Source organism: Rissa tridactyla, chromosome 2, assembly GCF_028500815.1.
Source record: "Rissa tridactyla isolate bRisTri1 chromosome 2, bRisTri1.patW.cur.20221130, whole genome shotgun sequence".
Lineage (NCBI taxonomy): Eukaryota > Metazoa > Chordata > Aves > Charadriiformes > Laridae > Rissa > Rissa tridactyla.
In genome coordinates this window covers 132,504,343-132,521,929 of record NC_071467.1, presented here as the reverse complement: position 1 = coordinate 132,521,929, position 17,587 = coordinate 132,504,343, and the positions used below count along the sequence as shown (strand labels likewise).

The 17,587-nt window shown below is 39.8% G+C and overlaps 1 protein-coding gene across 2 annotated transcripts; it reads left to right on the top strand.

Moving 5' to 3' along the window:
* Positions 1-8,132: 8,132 nt before the first annotated feature.
* FAM221A (family with sequence similarity 221 member A) lies at positions 8,133-17,367 on the top strand. 2 transcript variants are annotated; one of them, XM_054191402.1, is made up of 7 exons: positions 8,133-8,188; positions 9,926-10,099; positions 10,565-10,755; positions 12,908-13,114; positions 13,959-14,069; positions 14,722-14,809; positions 16,093-16,222. In XM_054191402.1, the coding sequence occupies exons 1-7, from the start codon at positions 8,133-8,135 to the stop codon at positions 16,220-16,222; spliced, it is 957 nt and encodes a 318-aa protein (XP_054047377.1). The 2 variants fall into 2 exon arrangements, with proteins under 2 accessions (XP_054047377.1, XP_054047378.1); XM_054191403.1 differs by lacking the exon at positions 16,093-16,222 and adding an exon at positions 16,598-17,367 and having other exon boundaries at positions 8,138-8,156; positions 14,722-14,810.
* The last annotated feature ends 220 nt before the right edge of the window (positions 17,368-17,587 follow it).

Below are 17,587 nucleotides of genomic sequence, written 5' to 3'. Positions count from 1 at the left end.
AAAAGTCGCAAGGTGAGTATTTTGGAGACTGATACACTAACTTACATGTAGTTATGTTCTCACAGTAATTCATGGTGCCATTAGCAAATAGTTGCTTTTGTCTGAGGTTTCAGTAGTACAACGGCTATTGGAATTAGCTTGTATCTGACAAATATCTAGGGAGAACTGTGAATTACCTATATCTTATGGCACAAATGTTCCATTAATGAGTATAGTTGAAACAACTGTTTATCAAGAAGCAAGTTAAAAATACTCTAGTAGCATCTTGCATCTAATTTTATGTGAAAGGCATTATTAGGGGGTTGATAGAACAATACATCAGTGTCTATGATAAGTCTTGCCCCTCTTTTCATGGCTAGTCTTGTTCTGTGCGTTATTGCCATGCCATGCCTCTGACTTGTGTTCTCCCTTCACCAACTATCTAGCACAGTACTACTTCCATGATTTCTGTGCTCCAGCAGTGCAGGGGGTGAAAGCTGAGCTTCATCTTTTCTGCTGAGATGACAGCACTTTTGAGAGTGGCAAAGCTAAACTTCAAGTGTACAGACTAAGGAAAAGAGGGTAAGGAAGAGATAAGGAGAGGGTCTCAGCTGCCTTTTCTATCAACAACACTAGCAAGAAAACATCTGCGTGTTCTACCCTGCAGCCACCTTTATAACATATTTTGAGAGGTGTAGCAGCCCTGCAATGGCAGGAGGTTGTGTAAAGAACCCAAGGGCTTGTGAAAAAGAAGGAAGAGAAAGCCTACAGTTCACACCAGGTCCAAAAGGCTTGATAGTATCACAGCATTTGGTTGTGTTGCCAAACATTTTTTTAGATTATTTTTTTAAGAAATAATTAACTAGTATTTCTGCTGTGCTACAGTTTTTATGATGCAGCTATGTATTTCCTATTTCAGATGACATCACAAATCCCCCCCCTCCAAAGTGACCTGCTTCAAGTCTTGTGAAAAACAGAATCTCCTTAAGGTTGGTTCGTTCTTAGGCTGGATTGGGCTTGGGTTTTTTTCCTTTTCTTTTTCTTTGGAGGGCAGGGGGACATATAACTTCCTTATATAAAGAACTCCTGATTTGGGGGTGGTAGTGGTTTGTTTTTGTTCTTTAAATCTTTTAGTAAATTATGAGGCTTAAATTTTCCCAGCTGTAACTTGCCTCATGAGTGTTTACCAGCCGATTTCACTAGGTAATTGGTAGACCTTCTTGTGCCTGTGAATGATTGTTTAATGTAGGTAGCAAAAAATGTTACAGATCCACTCCCAAACAAAAGTTGTAATGAAGAAAAATGGAAAGAAAAGAGTATATTGATTGCTGTCTAAAGATCTGGAAGCACCACAGGTCTCAATACAGCTCTCAAGTTCCACGACCAAGTAACTGGCAGGCAAACATCTTAGGGAAGATTGTCTTGATTCCCTGGCTTTTTGTTGCTTTTTTCGTCTAAATAAACCACTTCTGAATCTTGCCATAGTAATCTTAATGTAATTAAGATATTCAAGCATCGTCTAAGAATTGTGTGTGAAGAAGACAGTGTTGAGTGGTCCCACGTTAAAGAACCTTTGGGATGAATGGATGGACAGGCAGACAGATACTTCACTGAAACATACTATTCACTGTTAGAGTCACAGAAGTTTGCTGATCTGTTTTGAATGAAATAATTTAAAAAATACAGAAACATGGCACAAGGATGTAGAGGTTCTTGTAGTAAGTGTGGTGAAACATCGGTATCCTTGGCATCCAGTATGCCAAACATATTGCAGAGTTGTCTGTTTTTCCAAATAACTGCTAAATACTTGTTTTTCAGTGACACAATAATTTAAAGAGGCTGGCTAGATAGATCTAAATTCTAACTGAAAATATTTGCAAATGCAGAGATTCTCAAACTGCATCGTGTGTGTGCAAGTTGCCTAAGTTACCAAGTGCCTCCTGTGCAGGTACGTACGAAAGGCGTACGAAAACAGCAGGCAAAAATCACTGCTGTTGCAGCCTTTGTTTCTGGGAACGCAGAAGCAGAGTAAATTTGGGAACCTCTGCAGGAAGTTTATTTAGAAAGATGACTACATAAAATTTAAGATCCCAGTTTATTATTTTTTCTTAAAAACCTTTTAGAAAATACTTCCTCAAAATACTCAAATTAATGGAATGAGCTAAATCTGTAAAACATTTTTCCTTAATTGTTGTGGGTTTTTTTAAGGTCATGTAGAGTGTCTATTGAAATCTTTAACAATTAATCCAAATATAACCACCTTACCTGAGATTATGTCCTTTCCTTAGCGCATGCTTCACAAAACAACACTGTCTGTGTTCTGTGGCGTTTGATTTAATGTATTTGATAGTATGTAAAATACTTGTTCAAAGGGCAAGAGTGAAATGGGAGACTTCTTTTTGTAGCAGCTAAGAAGGTGAATTAGACTTTTGCAATGTTTCTCACGTGGCATAGACTGTTACTGAATTGTTTTGCTACATTTCAGTGTGTCTGAGATGATGCACGCGTACATTTGTATCTGTTTAAAAATTTAATTTAGGTTATTAAAATGCAGCCCAAGTTAAAGAAGAAACCTCCCATTACATGCCTATATGAAATCACATAACTTAAACAGCAGTGGCATCACATGCTATGGAATGATCTTATCTGTTAAGTGATCTTAATTACTACAAATTTCGCAACTATGTTTGTCAGTACCTCCAGCAAAAAACTTTCATTATGAATTGATCCTTGCTTGCATATTCCCTGTGGCGTTCATCAACTTACTCTGTTCAGTAGATGTCTAATCATGTTCTGTTTCTCTGATAGCAAAACTGAAGAGAAATGTGTTGACACTTTTTAAATATCTCTAAACTAGGGTTAATAATATGCAAACTAATTTTTATGGTAGCATGATATGGTCACAGTTAAAAGTTTATAATAAGTGAGTATTGCTTGCATTTGCTTTTAAGTATATCAAAGTATTGATAACAAAAATGGAGGAAGGACACAATTTGATGGAAACTCTCCATTATTCTTTACTCCAATTCTTCTCATTTTCAGAATAGCTAATTAGAGATAGTCATTGACCAAAAGCATAGAAATAGAATGACTAACTACTACTTCAAAATGATGAATTGAGGTCTCAAATATTTAAAAAGTTATTTCTAAATTATTTATTCTTGCATTAATAAAGTGGCTATCTTCAATTCGTGTAGATATTTCACCAAGATGAATTTTAAAGCACTTGTCAAACTTGTAAGGGTTTTAAAAAAACTTAAAGGGTCACACATTTTATTGTTAACAGAGGGTGTTGAGAGAGACTGTCAACACCCTACGCAGCATTAAGCTGTTGCCTTTGATGTGTAGGCAGCACCTTAGGTCTCACAGAGCTCTACTGCGAGTGAGCGTCCATATGTTCAACCCACTTTGATGTGTTCCAAGAGCTTAGGCCAGCAGCATCCGTATGCTACATCACAACCATAGGAGGTAAAACATGCCATCTGGATTTTTGTTCCTTTTGCTTACCTTGTGGCACGGCCTCTTCACAGGCCTTTTGGTTTAGTTTTTTTTTTTTCCTGCTATTTGGGAATTTGTGGGAATTGTTGGAATTGGGAATAGGAATTATTGCTATAATCAAATCTGTGAATAAATCCTCAGTTTTTAAGATGGGAGGTAGTTCATAGGACAGGTGCCCCACAAAAAATTACTTTTGATTTCCTATTCTCAACACCTTCACACCAACTGTTCACAGGTAATCTGGTACTAAAGAACAATATGGACTAACATTTGTAGCCCTCACCAAAAGCTGCCTAATTCAGAAACGTCTCTCTGCTCTCCAAACCCAAACTGTATTTCAGAGCACTGTTTTTAACAAAGATCCTGCACAGATGAGGTACATCAACCTATGACATAGGAGCTTAGCTCATTCTGTGTGAACGAGGCTTGCCAGAGCTCTTCCCCCAATTCTACTGGCGGTGCTGGGATCTGTGGCAACAGAGAAATATGCATACAGATAAGGTATCTCAAAGATCTTCAGTTTTATGCAGCTCCTGTGCAGCAGCGTGCTCCTCAGTACGTTCAAATTCCCTGCCTGCAGAGTTTCTTGTCCTGCTTTCAAGATTCCCTTTCCCCATCTGTTTCTTTTTCAAAGTTTTGGTCACAGGAGGAATTTTTCCTTTCCCCAGAGAAACAATCCTGACCTTTTTGTGTGTTTTTTATTTTCCTCAGCTAACTTACTTGAAGCTGTATTGACTGCAGTGAGGGCGTGCTGATGTCTCTTCTGCCTTTGAGTGACCTGTTCCCGTTCAGATCACAGTGTGACAACCCACGTGTTGTACGGCAGTGCTGGCTGCTCTGCTGAAATTTCTTATACATGTGGCATAGCCACAGGACAAATGCCCAGACCATATGCCCTATCACCTCATTTAGATGCTGCTGGCAACCTGAGAGTCTCCCTGTTGTTTCGCCTCTCTTTGGGGGATGTTTTGGCAAAACACTGCCTTGGTCCTTGTGACATCTTTCTTCACCTTCTGCTTCAATGCTGGCGGCTTGCCCAGTGCAAAACAACCTGGAGATTTCCTTGAATTGCTGTACCTTTTTGACAGGCACGTTTTATTATATGGAAAAAGCCTACACTTTTGGTTCTCGTTTTGACAGTCTGAGGGCTCATAGCTTATGCTAACATGCAAAACACAATTTAAACATCAATTTCGTAAAGCTCAATTAAGAAAAATGTACTACACCTTTTGCTCACGTATTCAGTCACTAGGTGACCAATATGTTTGTATCAAGAGGCAGCAGTCAGTTTGCAAAGATAGCGCAGTATCAGAAAGAGCAGCCTGTGATCTATTGACTACAGCCTTCAAACACATGGGAGTTTTTTCAACATGATGGTGGTGTTTGGTGCACATGGAGAGGAAGTGGGAATTGTGGATTGCCAATCTAAGAACCATCTTTGGTTACGAGTGTTTGGCCTCCTTTTGTCTTGCACTATAAACAAAACATGTATTATAATGGAAGAGCTTTCAAAAAATGTCAGTGAGTTTGATGTAAGATTATGATATCAAGAGGCAGCTTTCATGTCCTAAATGAAATACATCTTTCATGCTGTTCTAGATAAATGGCAACAGTATTTTATTTTATTTTTTTTTTTAAGGATCAACAGCTCTGCATTCTCTCTAAAACACAAAGATAGGGACTGTCTCTGCTCTGAAGAGTTCTATGGTTGAGTTCACAGAATCACAGAATGGTAGGGGATGGAAGGGACTGTCAGGGATCATCTAGTCCAACCCCCCTGCCAGAGCAGGTTCATCTAGAGCAGGTTGCACAGGAACGCGTCCAAGTGGGTTTTGAATGTCTCCGGAGACAGAGACTCCACCACCTCTCTGGGCAGCCTGTTCCAGCGCTCTGCCACCCTTAAAGAAGTTCCTCCTCATGTTTAGATGGAACTTCCTATGCTCAAGTTTGTGCCCGTTACCCCTTGTCCTGTCACTGGGCACCACTGAAAAGAGCCTGGCTATCCTCCCAACACCAAGCATCCATTGAGTTCCTTGATGCTGTAACTGGGTCATGTTCTTCACTTTGTAGATTCCTTCATGCACTGAGAATGAAACTCTCCATAGGTCTAAACTCACCCACTGAGGTAACTTTGAAATTCCAGATCTACAGCAACAAGTGAAGGGCTGGCATCCAGGGGAAGTGGTTTCTTTGTTAAATGTATACATTAAGGAACAAGACATATACTGCATTATGCTAAAGATCAAGAATTAAAGAATGTACATGGCATCTTCCACTGTTTGATGTTCTTTACACCTGCCTCAAAATATTAAATATTTGTTTGTTGAAAAGTAAATATTTGGAATGGATTTGTTTACAAAGTCACTTCCTTTTTACTCAAGCTAAAAATTAAAAACACTTGGAGTAGGGGGAAAAACAGGGAGAAATGGTCATGCTTATGCCAAAATTGAGTTTTCAGACATCTCTCTTCAGTAAGCATTATACAGAGGCTGTAATTTAGTGTATAATTTTTATCTAGTTAATAAACTGAACACTAGAACTTTAAGACAGGAAAATAATTTTAATATCTGAGTGCTTTTCTTTTTGCTAGCATCTTTGCCATCAACTCAATCTGTAAAAACTAAAGAACCTTTGTCCTGGAGTGCGACGTTGTCTGTCAAAGCTAAACCTGAAGAAAGACTTGGTTGCTATAAAGCTTGTCTGTTTTCCCCATTGTATCAGTTGATCTAATAAAAGGTGTTACCTATTCTCAGTAAACTTTGCAAAACTAAAGACATAATCCACAATAAAGGGAAGACTTGTGACTTGGCAATAGTCAACTTGGTTACAGCTCATCAACGTAGTAATACCACACCCTGTCTTTCTACTCCTACTAAAAGAATACTACTGTTGACTTTCATTATATTGCTTGGCATGGGAATGAAAGCCAAGTCATGCATAATTTTGTTAGCATTTTTTTTACATAGTACATTCCTGGGACCTTTTATTTGTATACAGGGCACAACAGCAGAATCGGAAGCAAATGGGGATGTATATTGGCCAGAGCATGGAACTGGTGAAAACTGGTAACTTACATGGTTTGTTTATTTATTTAGCTTGAGTGGGAATTTAAAGGTTAAACAAGACTATGGCAGTAACTGGAGCCTGAGTAAGCCTTACCAGCATGCACTAATTATTCCTAGCGGGACTGAAGTGACGGCAGTCCACTTACCTTCTAGGAAGGTAAGCATGGTACTGTAGGATAGACTTGCTGTTGATGTACAGGAAAAAGGGGTAACTAAAAAGAGGAAATGCACACTACTACTAGAATCAAATGATTGCAGGTGATAGACTTAATATGGTTAATGTTACTCTTATTGAAAACTTACACCTCTGAGCTAACATGTAGTAGCAGAACAAATATATATTGCCTTGCCGTGCAGAGCCTCATTTATACTGTACAGCAGCACTGTCACGTTGTTACACAAGACCCATAGTACAGCCTTTTTTCAAGGCAGCAGTATCAGCTAAGAGCAATTGGAGGTCATCGCAATTGTGCTTCTTGAGTGCAGGCAGCAAGGCTTTTTGGTTTTTTAGTTCAGGCAGGCTGGAGGAAATTTTTGTAGGTAAAGAATACAACTGTACTTTATCCTTTGCCAGGATATTGTAGAAGTATTCCTGTACCCACAACATACCTCTTGTGTACAGAATCCTTTTTGGTTCAAAGAGACCTTTAAGATCATCAAGTCCAACTGTTAACCCAGCACTGCCAAGTTACCACCAAACCATGTCCCTCAGCACCATGTCTACTTGTCTTTTTCATACTTCCAAGGATGGCAACTCAACCACTTCCCTGGGAAGCCTGTTCCAAGGCTTGACAACTCTTTCCGTGAAGAAATTTTTCCTAATATCCAATCTAAACTTCCCCTGGCACAATTTAAGGCCCTTTCCTCTTGTCCTGTCACCTGTTACTTTGGAGAAGAGACTGACCTCCATCTCACTACAGCCTCCTTCCAGGTAGTTGTAGATTGGGCCTTTCTGCATGTTCTGTGCTGGGCACGCCATCGCAGGGCAGGTGTGGTGTCGAGGTGCACATAAGGGGATCTAATGCAGGTTCCGCTCATGCGAGGGGGTCCTGAGCTCTCCCTGTCTCCAGCTTGAGCACCCCTGAGGCTTCCCTCCCTTACATCTACCAGGGAATCAGTCACCAAACAAGAACACCCCTCACCTACCCACCAGAAATGTGGTAAGGTCTACCTTAGCAGCCGCTCAGGACAACAGGAGCGCAGGGGCAGAAGACAGGAGGGCTTGGGGTGGACATGGATATGCTGGATGGTTGGTTTTGTCGGTGGCTGCGTCAGCGCCCTTTCTGAGGCTCCGCACCTGTAGGCAGACATGTCCCAGCCCTGCAGTTCACTGAAGGTGCCTTCTCTGGGTCTTTCAGCAGGATGCGAAGGGGGGTAACCACCAATCCCCTCCCGTGGGGGCCGTGTGAGCCCCCTCGCGGGTCCGCCGTGCCCGCACACGCTGGCGCAGCGCCGGCAGCGGCCCCGCACGTCCCTCCGCCGCCCGCCCTGCGGATGCGCCGGGGACCTGCTGCCGCGGGCGCGCAGCCGCCCCGCCCGCCGCGCCTCGGGCGGCCTGCCGAAGGGCGGCCCCACGGCGGTGGGGACGGCATGGAGCGGCTGCAGCTGGATGAGGTGGCCCTGGCGGAGTACTGGGAGTACCGGCGGTGAGGTGGAGGGAAGGAGCGGGGCCGGGCCTCGCCCGCCCTCGCTGGGCAGAGGAGAGGGGTAGGGGGCGGCGGTTTTCCCTCCTTGCCCGCGGTTCCCCTGAGGAGATCCCGGCGGCCCGGGCGCCGCTCAGGACGTCTTCCGCCGTCCTGAAGCCGCTTCTCCGGGATCCGCGGCGCCTTCGGTGTGTCACACAACACCCCCTCCCCCGCCATTTACCGGCGAGATGGGAAGCGGCCTGACTAACACCCTGCAGGTGCCCGAGGGCGGCTCTCCGCCGAGGAGGAGTCTCTCTCCCTGGCCTGCGGTGAAGAGGCAGCCCCCGGGGACGTCGTCCCTGCCTGCCCCGCCGGTGTGAAGGCATGTTGTAAATGGTGACCGGCTGCCAGCGAGGTGACGCGTCCTTTCTCGGGACCGGGCCTGTGCCCCGGCCTGGCAGCGCCTCAGCACCATGAGGGGTGAGGGGTCCCCCACCAACGGTGCTGCTCCGCCGGGGAACGCGGGCTGTCCTCGGCGTGAATTGTGTTTTTCAGCATATAAACGCATGTCCTTTACACTCCTATGTGTTTTTGCTAATCTCGTCGCTGCTCCTCTTGAAGAGTCGATCCTGAGCAAAAATAAACACGATCTCAGTCATAGTACTGCAATGTTGTCTCGATTTAGCATAGGGAAACCCTGAGTAAAAAACATCAGAGGTGGTAGGCGCAGCGGTGTTTTGTTACACACAGATTCAGTGGGTGTGGGCTGGACTGACAGGCAAATGACGGTGATGTGTTGACACATTATTCTGGTGCTGTACAGCACTGCCAGTGTACAGATTCACAGAATATTTGACGAAGAATCATAGAATGGTTTGGGTTGGAAGGGACTTTTAAGGGTCGTCTAGTTCCAGCCCCCCTGCCGTGGGCAGGGACACCTCCCACTAGACCAGGCTAGCACACCCAACAGGTAATAACTGATAGATTTACAGGCATTAGTCTAATTTTCAGCATAGTTAAGTGCTGCAATTAAAGTCTAAATTGCATTTTACAGATTTTACTTACCGTCTTCAATTGTCTCCATAAATGCAGAATTTGGATGCTGCTCCAGAGTTCCAGCTATTTGGTGACTTTGAATTTGAACATAATGATAGCTTAAACAAATGGGTCTGTCTGAGGTATGGGATACGGCTGCTATCGCCTTTATGTACAGAAACTAACATAGTCTTCTTGAAAATCAGAAGACAGCCTGGATGTTTAATTGCTTGTTAATTTGATGGCAGTGTGGTTACCTACTTGCGGTTGAGTAATCTTATTCAGCCTAGACTAAGATTAGATAACCTGATACAGGTCTGCAGTACAGTTAGGTGTAGATGGGTGAAGTGACTTGCCAGATGTCATTCAAGAAGTCTGAGGCAGAGCCGGCTGGTTACACGACTCTTGATGCCCATTGCTTTTTCTGCCGTATGAAAAGGAGCTTGGTAGTTTGCTGTATTAATTTTTTTCCTTCTTTCTTATGACCCTGGTTTTCAGTCCATCAGAGCAAATTTTTTAAAGGAGTGTTATTCACAAAATTTCTCTAAAGATCAGCTATAGTTCTGTTAAATGTATATCACTAGAACAGTATTATGAAAGATAAGGTTTTTGTTTTTGCATTGAAAGCAAGAGTGTTGTTATATATTATTTGAAAAATATCTTGAGAAACCTGCTTTTATGGTCTTCATTTTCTCATATGGTTTTTTTATGACGTGCTTACAGAATTGTAGGTGATGATGATGGAGGAAAGCTCTTTACCCCTGAGGAATATGAGGAGTACAAAAGAAAAGTATTACCAATTCGGTTACAGAACAGGTTGTACGTGAGCTGGAGATCACCAACTGGTATGGACTGTAAGCTTGTGGGACCAGAGACGCTGTGCTTTTGTACTCACCGGTAGGAATCTTTTCATTTTCTTGAACTGTTGTATTTTTTAAAATCAGAAAAATGTAAAATGTTTCCAGATACATTACAGTACAATATAGGCAAGTTAATTTAAGGTCTAGGGGTTGAGAGAATTAGGTTTTAAATCATAATAACTGTTTTTAAATCTAAATCTCCATACATTTTTTTGAGACTAAAATGATTTTTTGTAGCCTTCAATAAATTCGCTTTAAGGTGTGAGTTATTTTAGATCAGATTGATTCTGATAGTACTGTAAAAATGTAGCCTTTTGTGATATTATGTGATGAATGGATGTAAAAGCACCTGATATGCATTTAATTGAAAAATTAACAATTAGCAGTAGTTAATATAATTAAAGATACTTAGAAACAAAACTTGTAAGATAAATTAGAATCCCTTCAGTTTTCTGACGAATACTAACAAAGTTATAAAAGTTACTATTTTTGCCTGTTTTAGGTATAAACAACACAAAACGGACTATGAAGTGATTCCCAAAGATCGTCCTATTTGTGTGCCTTGTAGAGTGAGCCGTTGTCCATGCCAGTCCTATCACTATGTCCCTCTAAATGGCACACAGCCCATCCGTTGTAGGTGCAAACACTTTGCTGATCAGCACAGTGCAGCGCCTGGATTTTCGTGTAACTCTTGTAAGTTGGTGATGGACTTGCAGCATTCTTTGCTAGGAAACTTAACAGGAACAGCATGTTAGGGATCTGTAGTCTGCCCAGAGTGTTAGGTATGTGCTGCCACTTGTCACTGATGTGCATTTTGGTCATTGCAGAAGGATGGGAAATGGGAAGGAAGACATCGCCTTTTGCATGGGAGGGTTTAGAACAACATCCTTAGCTTCCCCAAGTTCTGTGAAGGAGCATAAGTTTCTGAATGATTTGGTTAGGTACATATGGAGACAGCCACCTTAAGTTAGGCAGTATGAAAGCACCCCATTTGCAGTTTGTCATTTCCACTGCCGCATGCACATGGCTTCTCTACTTGAACTTGGTAGTTTGAGAGAGAGGAGTGTTGATCTCTGTGCCTCTATTGCCTGGCTGAATATAATGTTAGTGTATTTTTATATCTTTTCTCAACTCAATAGGAAGTAGCACTCTGTTCCCAAATTATACTATTGTTAGCACTCTAACAAAGCAGTTCCCAAGCATACGGATTGTGGGTCTAGAAATGCAAATGGGCATGGAGTTTCAAGCAAAAGGTTTGAGAAGGCATTAAGAGGAATCTTTTTTCTTCAGTTGTTTGAGGTTACTGTAATGAAACAACAGTAATTATTAACTGTAGAAACTAAATAATGCATAAAGATGTTTTAGTTTGAAACCTCGTTACATAAGCTGAAATTTTTTTTGTTAAGAGTTCCATACTGTTAGTAAATTTCTTTCATGAAGTCTGTCTAATTTGTACAGGAAAAATCATAAACAACTTTTGCTGGATAAGAATCATGTCCCACAGAATAAAACATAAAATATTTATATGACAGCATTTCAAGAAATTGCTTTAAGCAATGTGAAAATCTTAAATGTGCAATTGGATGATTCAGACTGAATCCTTAGAACACAGTGTTTTTAATAATCATTTATATTATGCACTTTTCCTAGCATTTCTCAAAAATACCTGACACTTCCGAGGGCTTCAAAGATTACATAGAGAAGTGCCAAGACTTGCTTCTGTTTTGGACTTGTGTTGTTTTAATGTACTGGTGTTAGTCTAGCCCAGTGCTGTAGAAATCTAATGTGATAGATAAATTAGAGACGTACTCTCTTTACAATTGAAAAAAATATTGCTGTTGCACTTTATATATTGGATATACTTTATTCTGTATCCAAATACACAGTAGGAACTCTGTTACTGAGAAGTGCCCAAAATGATACGAAAAAGCCTTTAACACTTCCAAGAATGTGATCCTTGAACATACTACACAAGACTTAAAAAGAATCTTTTTTGGTCCTCTGCAAAATGAAGTGTAACCATGAGCTGGAAGCAGGGTAATTTGTATAATGAAACGTTTGCAAAATTGGTTCCTCAGTTTCTTGTTCACATCATTGCTCCGGCAGGGTTTTGATGACAGTCTTAGCTGGAGCTAGGGCAGATACATCACTTCACTCCATGTTTCTGAATGTCCCATGTCATTTGTGTAACTATTTCAGTTACATCCTGTGGCTACGCAAGCTTAAAAACCCCCTGAAAGTCAGTCTCACAGTACTCTTACGTAGAACCTACTTTGCTGTTGCCACAGCCTCTGTTTACTACCCAGATAATTTTGCTAATTTTAAAAGACATTTAAATTGTGATTTGTATCATAAATTGCGATTTGAAGTTTTCTGGCCATGCAACATTGACATGTGCTGTACACATTTGGAGATAATACTGCCAAAATTGGCTGCAAGTTGCAACATAGGAAATCCAATTAGATATTAGGAAAGAAATGTCTGCTCCAAGGGAAGACCAACATTGATCCAGGAGGTGGAATCTCCATCTTCTGAGGTACTAAAAACTTGACTGAATGAGACCCTGAGACTTGACGACCCCTCTGATCTAATCCCCACACCCATCCCTTCTCCTGCATTTTCATATCATGATGAAAAGAGGCTGTCAAAGGTTGCAGCAAAGACAGCTGATTGCTTGGCCCCAAATCATATATGTGCTTCCAAATAGAAAGCATAGCTGGATGCTTTTGCGGGGAAGGAACTCTAGTTTTTCACAGGATCAGTTTAGGGAAACACCGCTTTGTCTGCCATGAAGTATAAATTCCATTCTAATCTCACTCATTATGCTTATTTATTTGTTGATTAGGTTCCAAGTGTTCGGGCTTTCATAGTTGCTTTACCTGTGCATGTGGGCAGCCAACATATGCTCATGAAACAGTAGTGGAAACTAAACAAGAGCGCTTAGCCCAAGGAAAGCCTGTGGGGGAGGATGTTCCTTATGCTGCTATGGGAGGACTGACTGGTTTTAGTTCACTAGCAGCAGGCTACATGAGACTCGATGACAGCGGAATAGGTAAGTGCAGCTGACCTGAGATGAAATTTTAATTCTTCAACTAAGTAGTTTTGAAAAGTAGTAATTCAACATAGATTTTCAGAGTTTGAAGGCAAACTAGATCAATAGGAGTATGGCTTAAGGACAGGTTCTTTTTACTTTTTCCAGCACTCCTTATGTGCGAAGAGACCACTGTGACCACTTTGTCCAACTTCCTGTAGTGAATCAATAAAAAAATTCTTTACCAGCATTTCTGGTGTTCAACCCCGTAGCTTCTGGTTGAAGTGGAGCATTTCTTTTAGAAAGAACTCTGTAACTTCTGTTTTTCTCCTCCATGTCATAATACTTCGATGTTATATTTGCGTTAATCCTTTAGCCTAATACTGTCCAGGTATTTCCTGGTTATACGGTTACAGCATTATTTTTTTTTAACTCAAAGTTAATAGGTGTTCGTAAGAAAAAGAGGTCATTTGTAGAACTTTGGTTTTTGACAGGGATATTAGTTGGCCTCGATACCTCTGCTGCTCTGTGATTTTGTGTCATTTAGTAATGGAGACATTTTGTCCTGAAATACTGTTATATTTATTATTGCCATGTACTCATTATTTCTTTTTAAAATTCTGATCTGGTTTCCTGTCTTTGTCTGAAGTTTAGAAACTATAGCATAGCCATAACAATTAAAAAAACAAAACTTTTCATTTCCTTTGAAGCCATCTTCTGTAATGCTTTTGTTAACTCGAGTTTATGGGGTCTGCAGTGGGTGTTGTAGGTATGAATCTGTAGCCTTGTTTTGACCCCATCATGTATGTTCTTAATATATCTCATGACGTTAATTTTTGTTTTAATTCAACTTATTTTCTAACAGGGGCTCCTTCTGATGAACATTTAGAATCCCCTGTTACCAGCATGGATCATCCATTTCTAAAAGCGTTTCAGGCACCTTCTAGTTCTGCTCAAACCATCTCACAGATAGCAGGTGCTATATTAGTAGGATAATGCTGTTTTACAAAAAGTATTTAATATAAAATTAGTTTATTTTATTTATGAGTTGAAGGATGCTTGGGCTAAAATAAAAGTTAAAAATTAAAATGCATATTGAAGCCTTATTATGTGAAAAGTTAGTGCAACATTCATGTACTTGAAGTGCTTAGAATAACTGGTTTGTCACTGCTTGTTATTTTTGCTCATGATATGCTTTTTAACTTTAATGATTTTTTGTAGCATTTGGTATCTTCCCCATTAATGGTGTCATTTATTCATTTGGTCAGTTTTTTAAATTTTTAGTTCCTACTAGAAGCTCATTGTATCCGAATGGGTCATACATATTCAGTGCAATCCTGTGAAACTGCCTTCTGCCAGAAAGTATTTTCTGCATGGAGTTATGGATCGGTTATGCTTATTTTATGTCCCCTATTTAGTATAAGTATTTAGCAATTAATGTAACTGTTGAACTCCTCCAAGAGTATTTATAATAGCCACTAGCCTAGACTAAAAATGTTACTCTCTGGTCTCAATTGCTGGGTTTTGTTACTTGCCTGTAAAGTGAGTTCTCATTTTAAATGTGTTTTGCTAAACATAAAACATAACTATGGATGGTGTTTTGTTTTGTTTTTTTTTTTTTTTGCCAGGTGGTTCTAGTGCTACAAGGCAAGTTTCTCATGGAAAGCATTCAGAAGATGATGACATGGCTTACTTTGAAAAACGTTTTCAAGAACGGGCAAGTTACTGCATTTATTGCTTAATTCAAATGTATTTTCACAAGAGGATGTCTAAAAAAGATACATGTATGATTTAAGTGGCATATAAATGCATTATATCATTTGTTCGCTTCCTGAGAAGACACTAGCTTCCTAAAATAAAGTTTTAAGTACAATTATGAGCTATTGCAGGATTTCAGAGGCCAGTCATGTCTGGGATGGTGTTTACCTTAACAGGGCAGATTTTTAGTGAGGTAACTCTCCATTACAGAAAAATAAAATATTTTCCTATGTGACAAAACCACCCCCAACAAAGCAGACTCGCAGGAAGTCCCCGGTGACATTTAGGATTGTGTGTTTTGCTACCTCATTTATAAAACCATTTATGATGTTTTCCTTAACGCGAATGTCTGTGCAGTTGGGCTAAATCTGATGTGTCTTAGATGATCTGAATCACCCCCTTTGAGGTGCCTCCTCCACCCCACTGTCTATCTTAAATTTAAATGCCCTGTGGTGTAGGTTACTTAGATGCTTAAATACATCTTTAGGTGTTCTTAAAGAACACGTTCCCTACATTAGCTCCTTAGCTCCACTGTCTCAGCTGGAAGTATGTCTTGACTATTTATCAATTCTTTTGTAAGGCAGTGTTAGATAATTATCTTTTAAAATCTTAATTGCTGTTACGCTCGCTGCTTGCAACAAGGTGTTTGTTAATGAGAAAGCTGTTGTAGCTTTGTGAAATTTTAAATAATTTTCTTTATTTTGGAAATCATCTCAAAATAGGATAAGATGTTACAAATACATTATCAGTTTATAGGAGAAAACATGTTATTGTCAAATCCAAATTGCTACATTTCTTTTTCCCCTTAAGATTTTATTTTCTTTGCAAAAGGTAGTAGGAATTTCAGATACAAACCTCAAGCCTCCAGATGTGGAAAAATGTTTTAAAATGAGTTTCTGTGTAGACTAACAACAGAATTGCTTAGCAGTGAGTTCATTTGTAGACATCCAGATCAGGACTGGGGCCTTGCTTCCTTTTGACACTATTTTATGGGGAAGAAAAAAAGCGTGTTAAAAATATTATTTTCTCTTTCCTTGCATTTTTGATAGCAACATGCTATCTTATGTTAGATGAGGTGCAAAAATCCGTGCATCCCTTTTATATAATTGCTCTAAATAGAATTTCATTCACTAATGTAACAATACTCGAGAACAACTTTTGCTTCTAAAAACAACAGATGTATTTGTTTGGATTAATAGTCTTACTACAAAATGGCGGAGTTAAATGTATGCATGTTGGTAAATCATACCATGCTGTAAGAGCCTACTGTGTAGAAAAATCTTACAAGAGGAAGACACGACCTTGTGGGTCAGTGAGGAGACATTGAGATGGAGGTTTAGCATCTACCTCAGCAACAAACTTGCTGTGTGATTTTGTGCATGCTGGTTAGTCTGTGTCTGTTAGATGTCTGTAATAAAACTTCTTTCATTGACATAAAGATAAAACTGTGAACATTCGTGAGGCACTTTGGCCTGGAGGGATATGTAAATACCTAGATTGCCATTATCAGAGATAAAGGAATCCCTGGTTTGAATAGGGGAGGAGCTACAGAGCTATGGAAATGCTTACTTGTCCTGTGATGCAAAAGTAAGCGATGCTAGATTGGGCTAATAATGATCTATAGCTCTCTCCATTGCATATATCACTCTGATAAATTTATGACTGGATGAAGCAATTTAATATTGCATTACTGGCTGACTTGCAAATTAATGCTTGAACCACTGTTGGTGTCTTTCTTTGTTACAGCTGAAAAAGGAGAAGGCTGCTAAACGGAAAGAGAAAAGTCCAGTACCATCAAAGAAGCCATGAAATTAATAAAGAAATAGTTAGTATATGGCACAGTGTTAATCATTGTATTAGAGAGTATTTTTTGCTGTGAATACCCGCATACTTGTATTTCTTCATTTCTTTATTCTGCTGTTTTGGTCTGTTGCTGAAATTAATTTTTAATTATCTTGTTGTAATAAAATTGGTACTTTAATCAATGCGTTTCTAATCTCCAGAATTGTTACATAGATATTCCTTTGAGAATGGAAAATGATATTTAGAGATTTACAGTGCTGTTATTCAAGATCTGAGAGAATAAGCATGTATTTAAGTATTACATTGTAGTAGGGCAAAGAAAATCTATGTCCCATTCTTAGACTTTTATGACACACTTTCTTTATTTGTAGAGTCCTTGGAACTCATCTTGTTCATGGATTTTTACTTGGCGGAATTTATTCTGCTAATCTTTTTAATCTTTTTAATTTTAATCTTTTCTTTAAATCTTTTTTTCTTTCTGTTGGTTTCACCGCCTTTACCTAAGATTCAAACATACCCTCCTTCTCTCACACTTCTCTAGGCTCTGTTCTTGGCAATGTATAAATACTTTTTTACATGTGAGGTTCTGTAAGCCCATGTCCACACATACGCAGTAGCTACTTGAAGGTATCCTGCTTGTATACTTTATGACAGATTTCTCTAGCAGAGGAGAATCCTCCTGATTCTGTTTGTTTGATATGGTCCATAATGATTCTATTACATTAAACTTCTGAAAACATTAAGTGGAAATGGTTATGCTATTTATTGCATGTAAACAAATATTTATATAGTGTTTGATATAGGGTTATTTATTCAACAGATACTCTTTCATCACGTGTAATCCAACACAGACTGAGTCCCTCAAGAAGGGAGATGTGCTTTTGTATTGTATGTCCATATTCACAGCTGTGGCAGCATATATTGTGCTAAAGG

Bases quoted from the DNA above. Each gene is read 5' to 3' on its own strand.
- FAM221A (XM_054191402.1), top strand. From the start codon at position 8,133: ATGGAGCGGCTGCAGCTGGATGAGGTGGCCCTGGCGGAGTACTGGGAG. The intron at 8,189-9,925 runs GTGAGGTGGAGG...ACGTGCTTACAG, and splicing joins GAGTACTGGGAGTACCGGCG to AATTGTAGGTGATGATGATG. The intron at 13,115-13,958 runs GTAAGTGCAGCT...ATTTTCTAACAG, and splicing joins ACTCGATGACAGCGGAATAG to GGGCTCCTTCTGATGAACAT.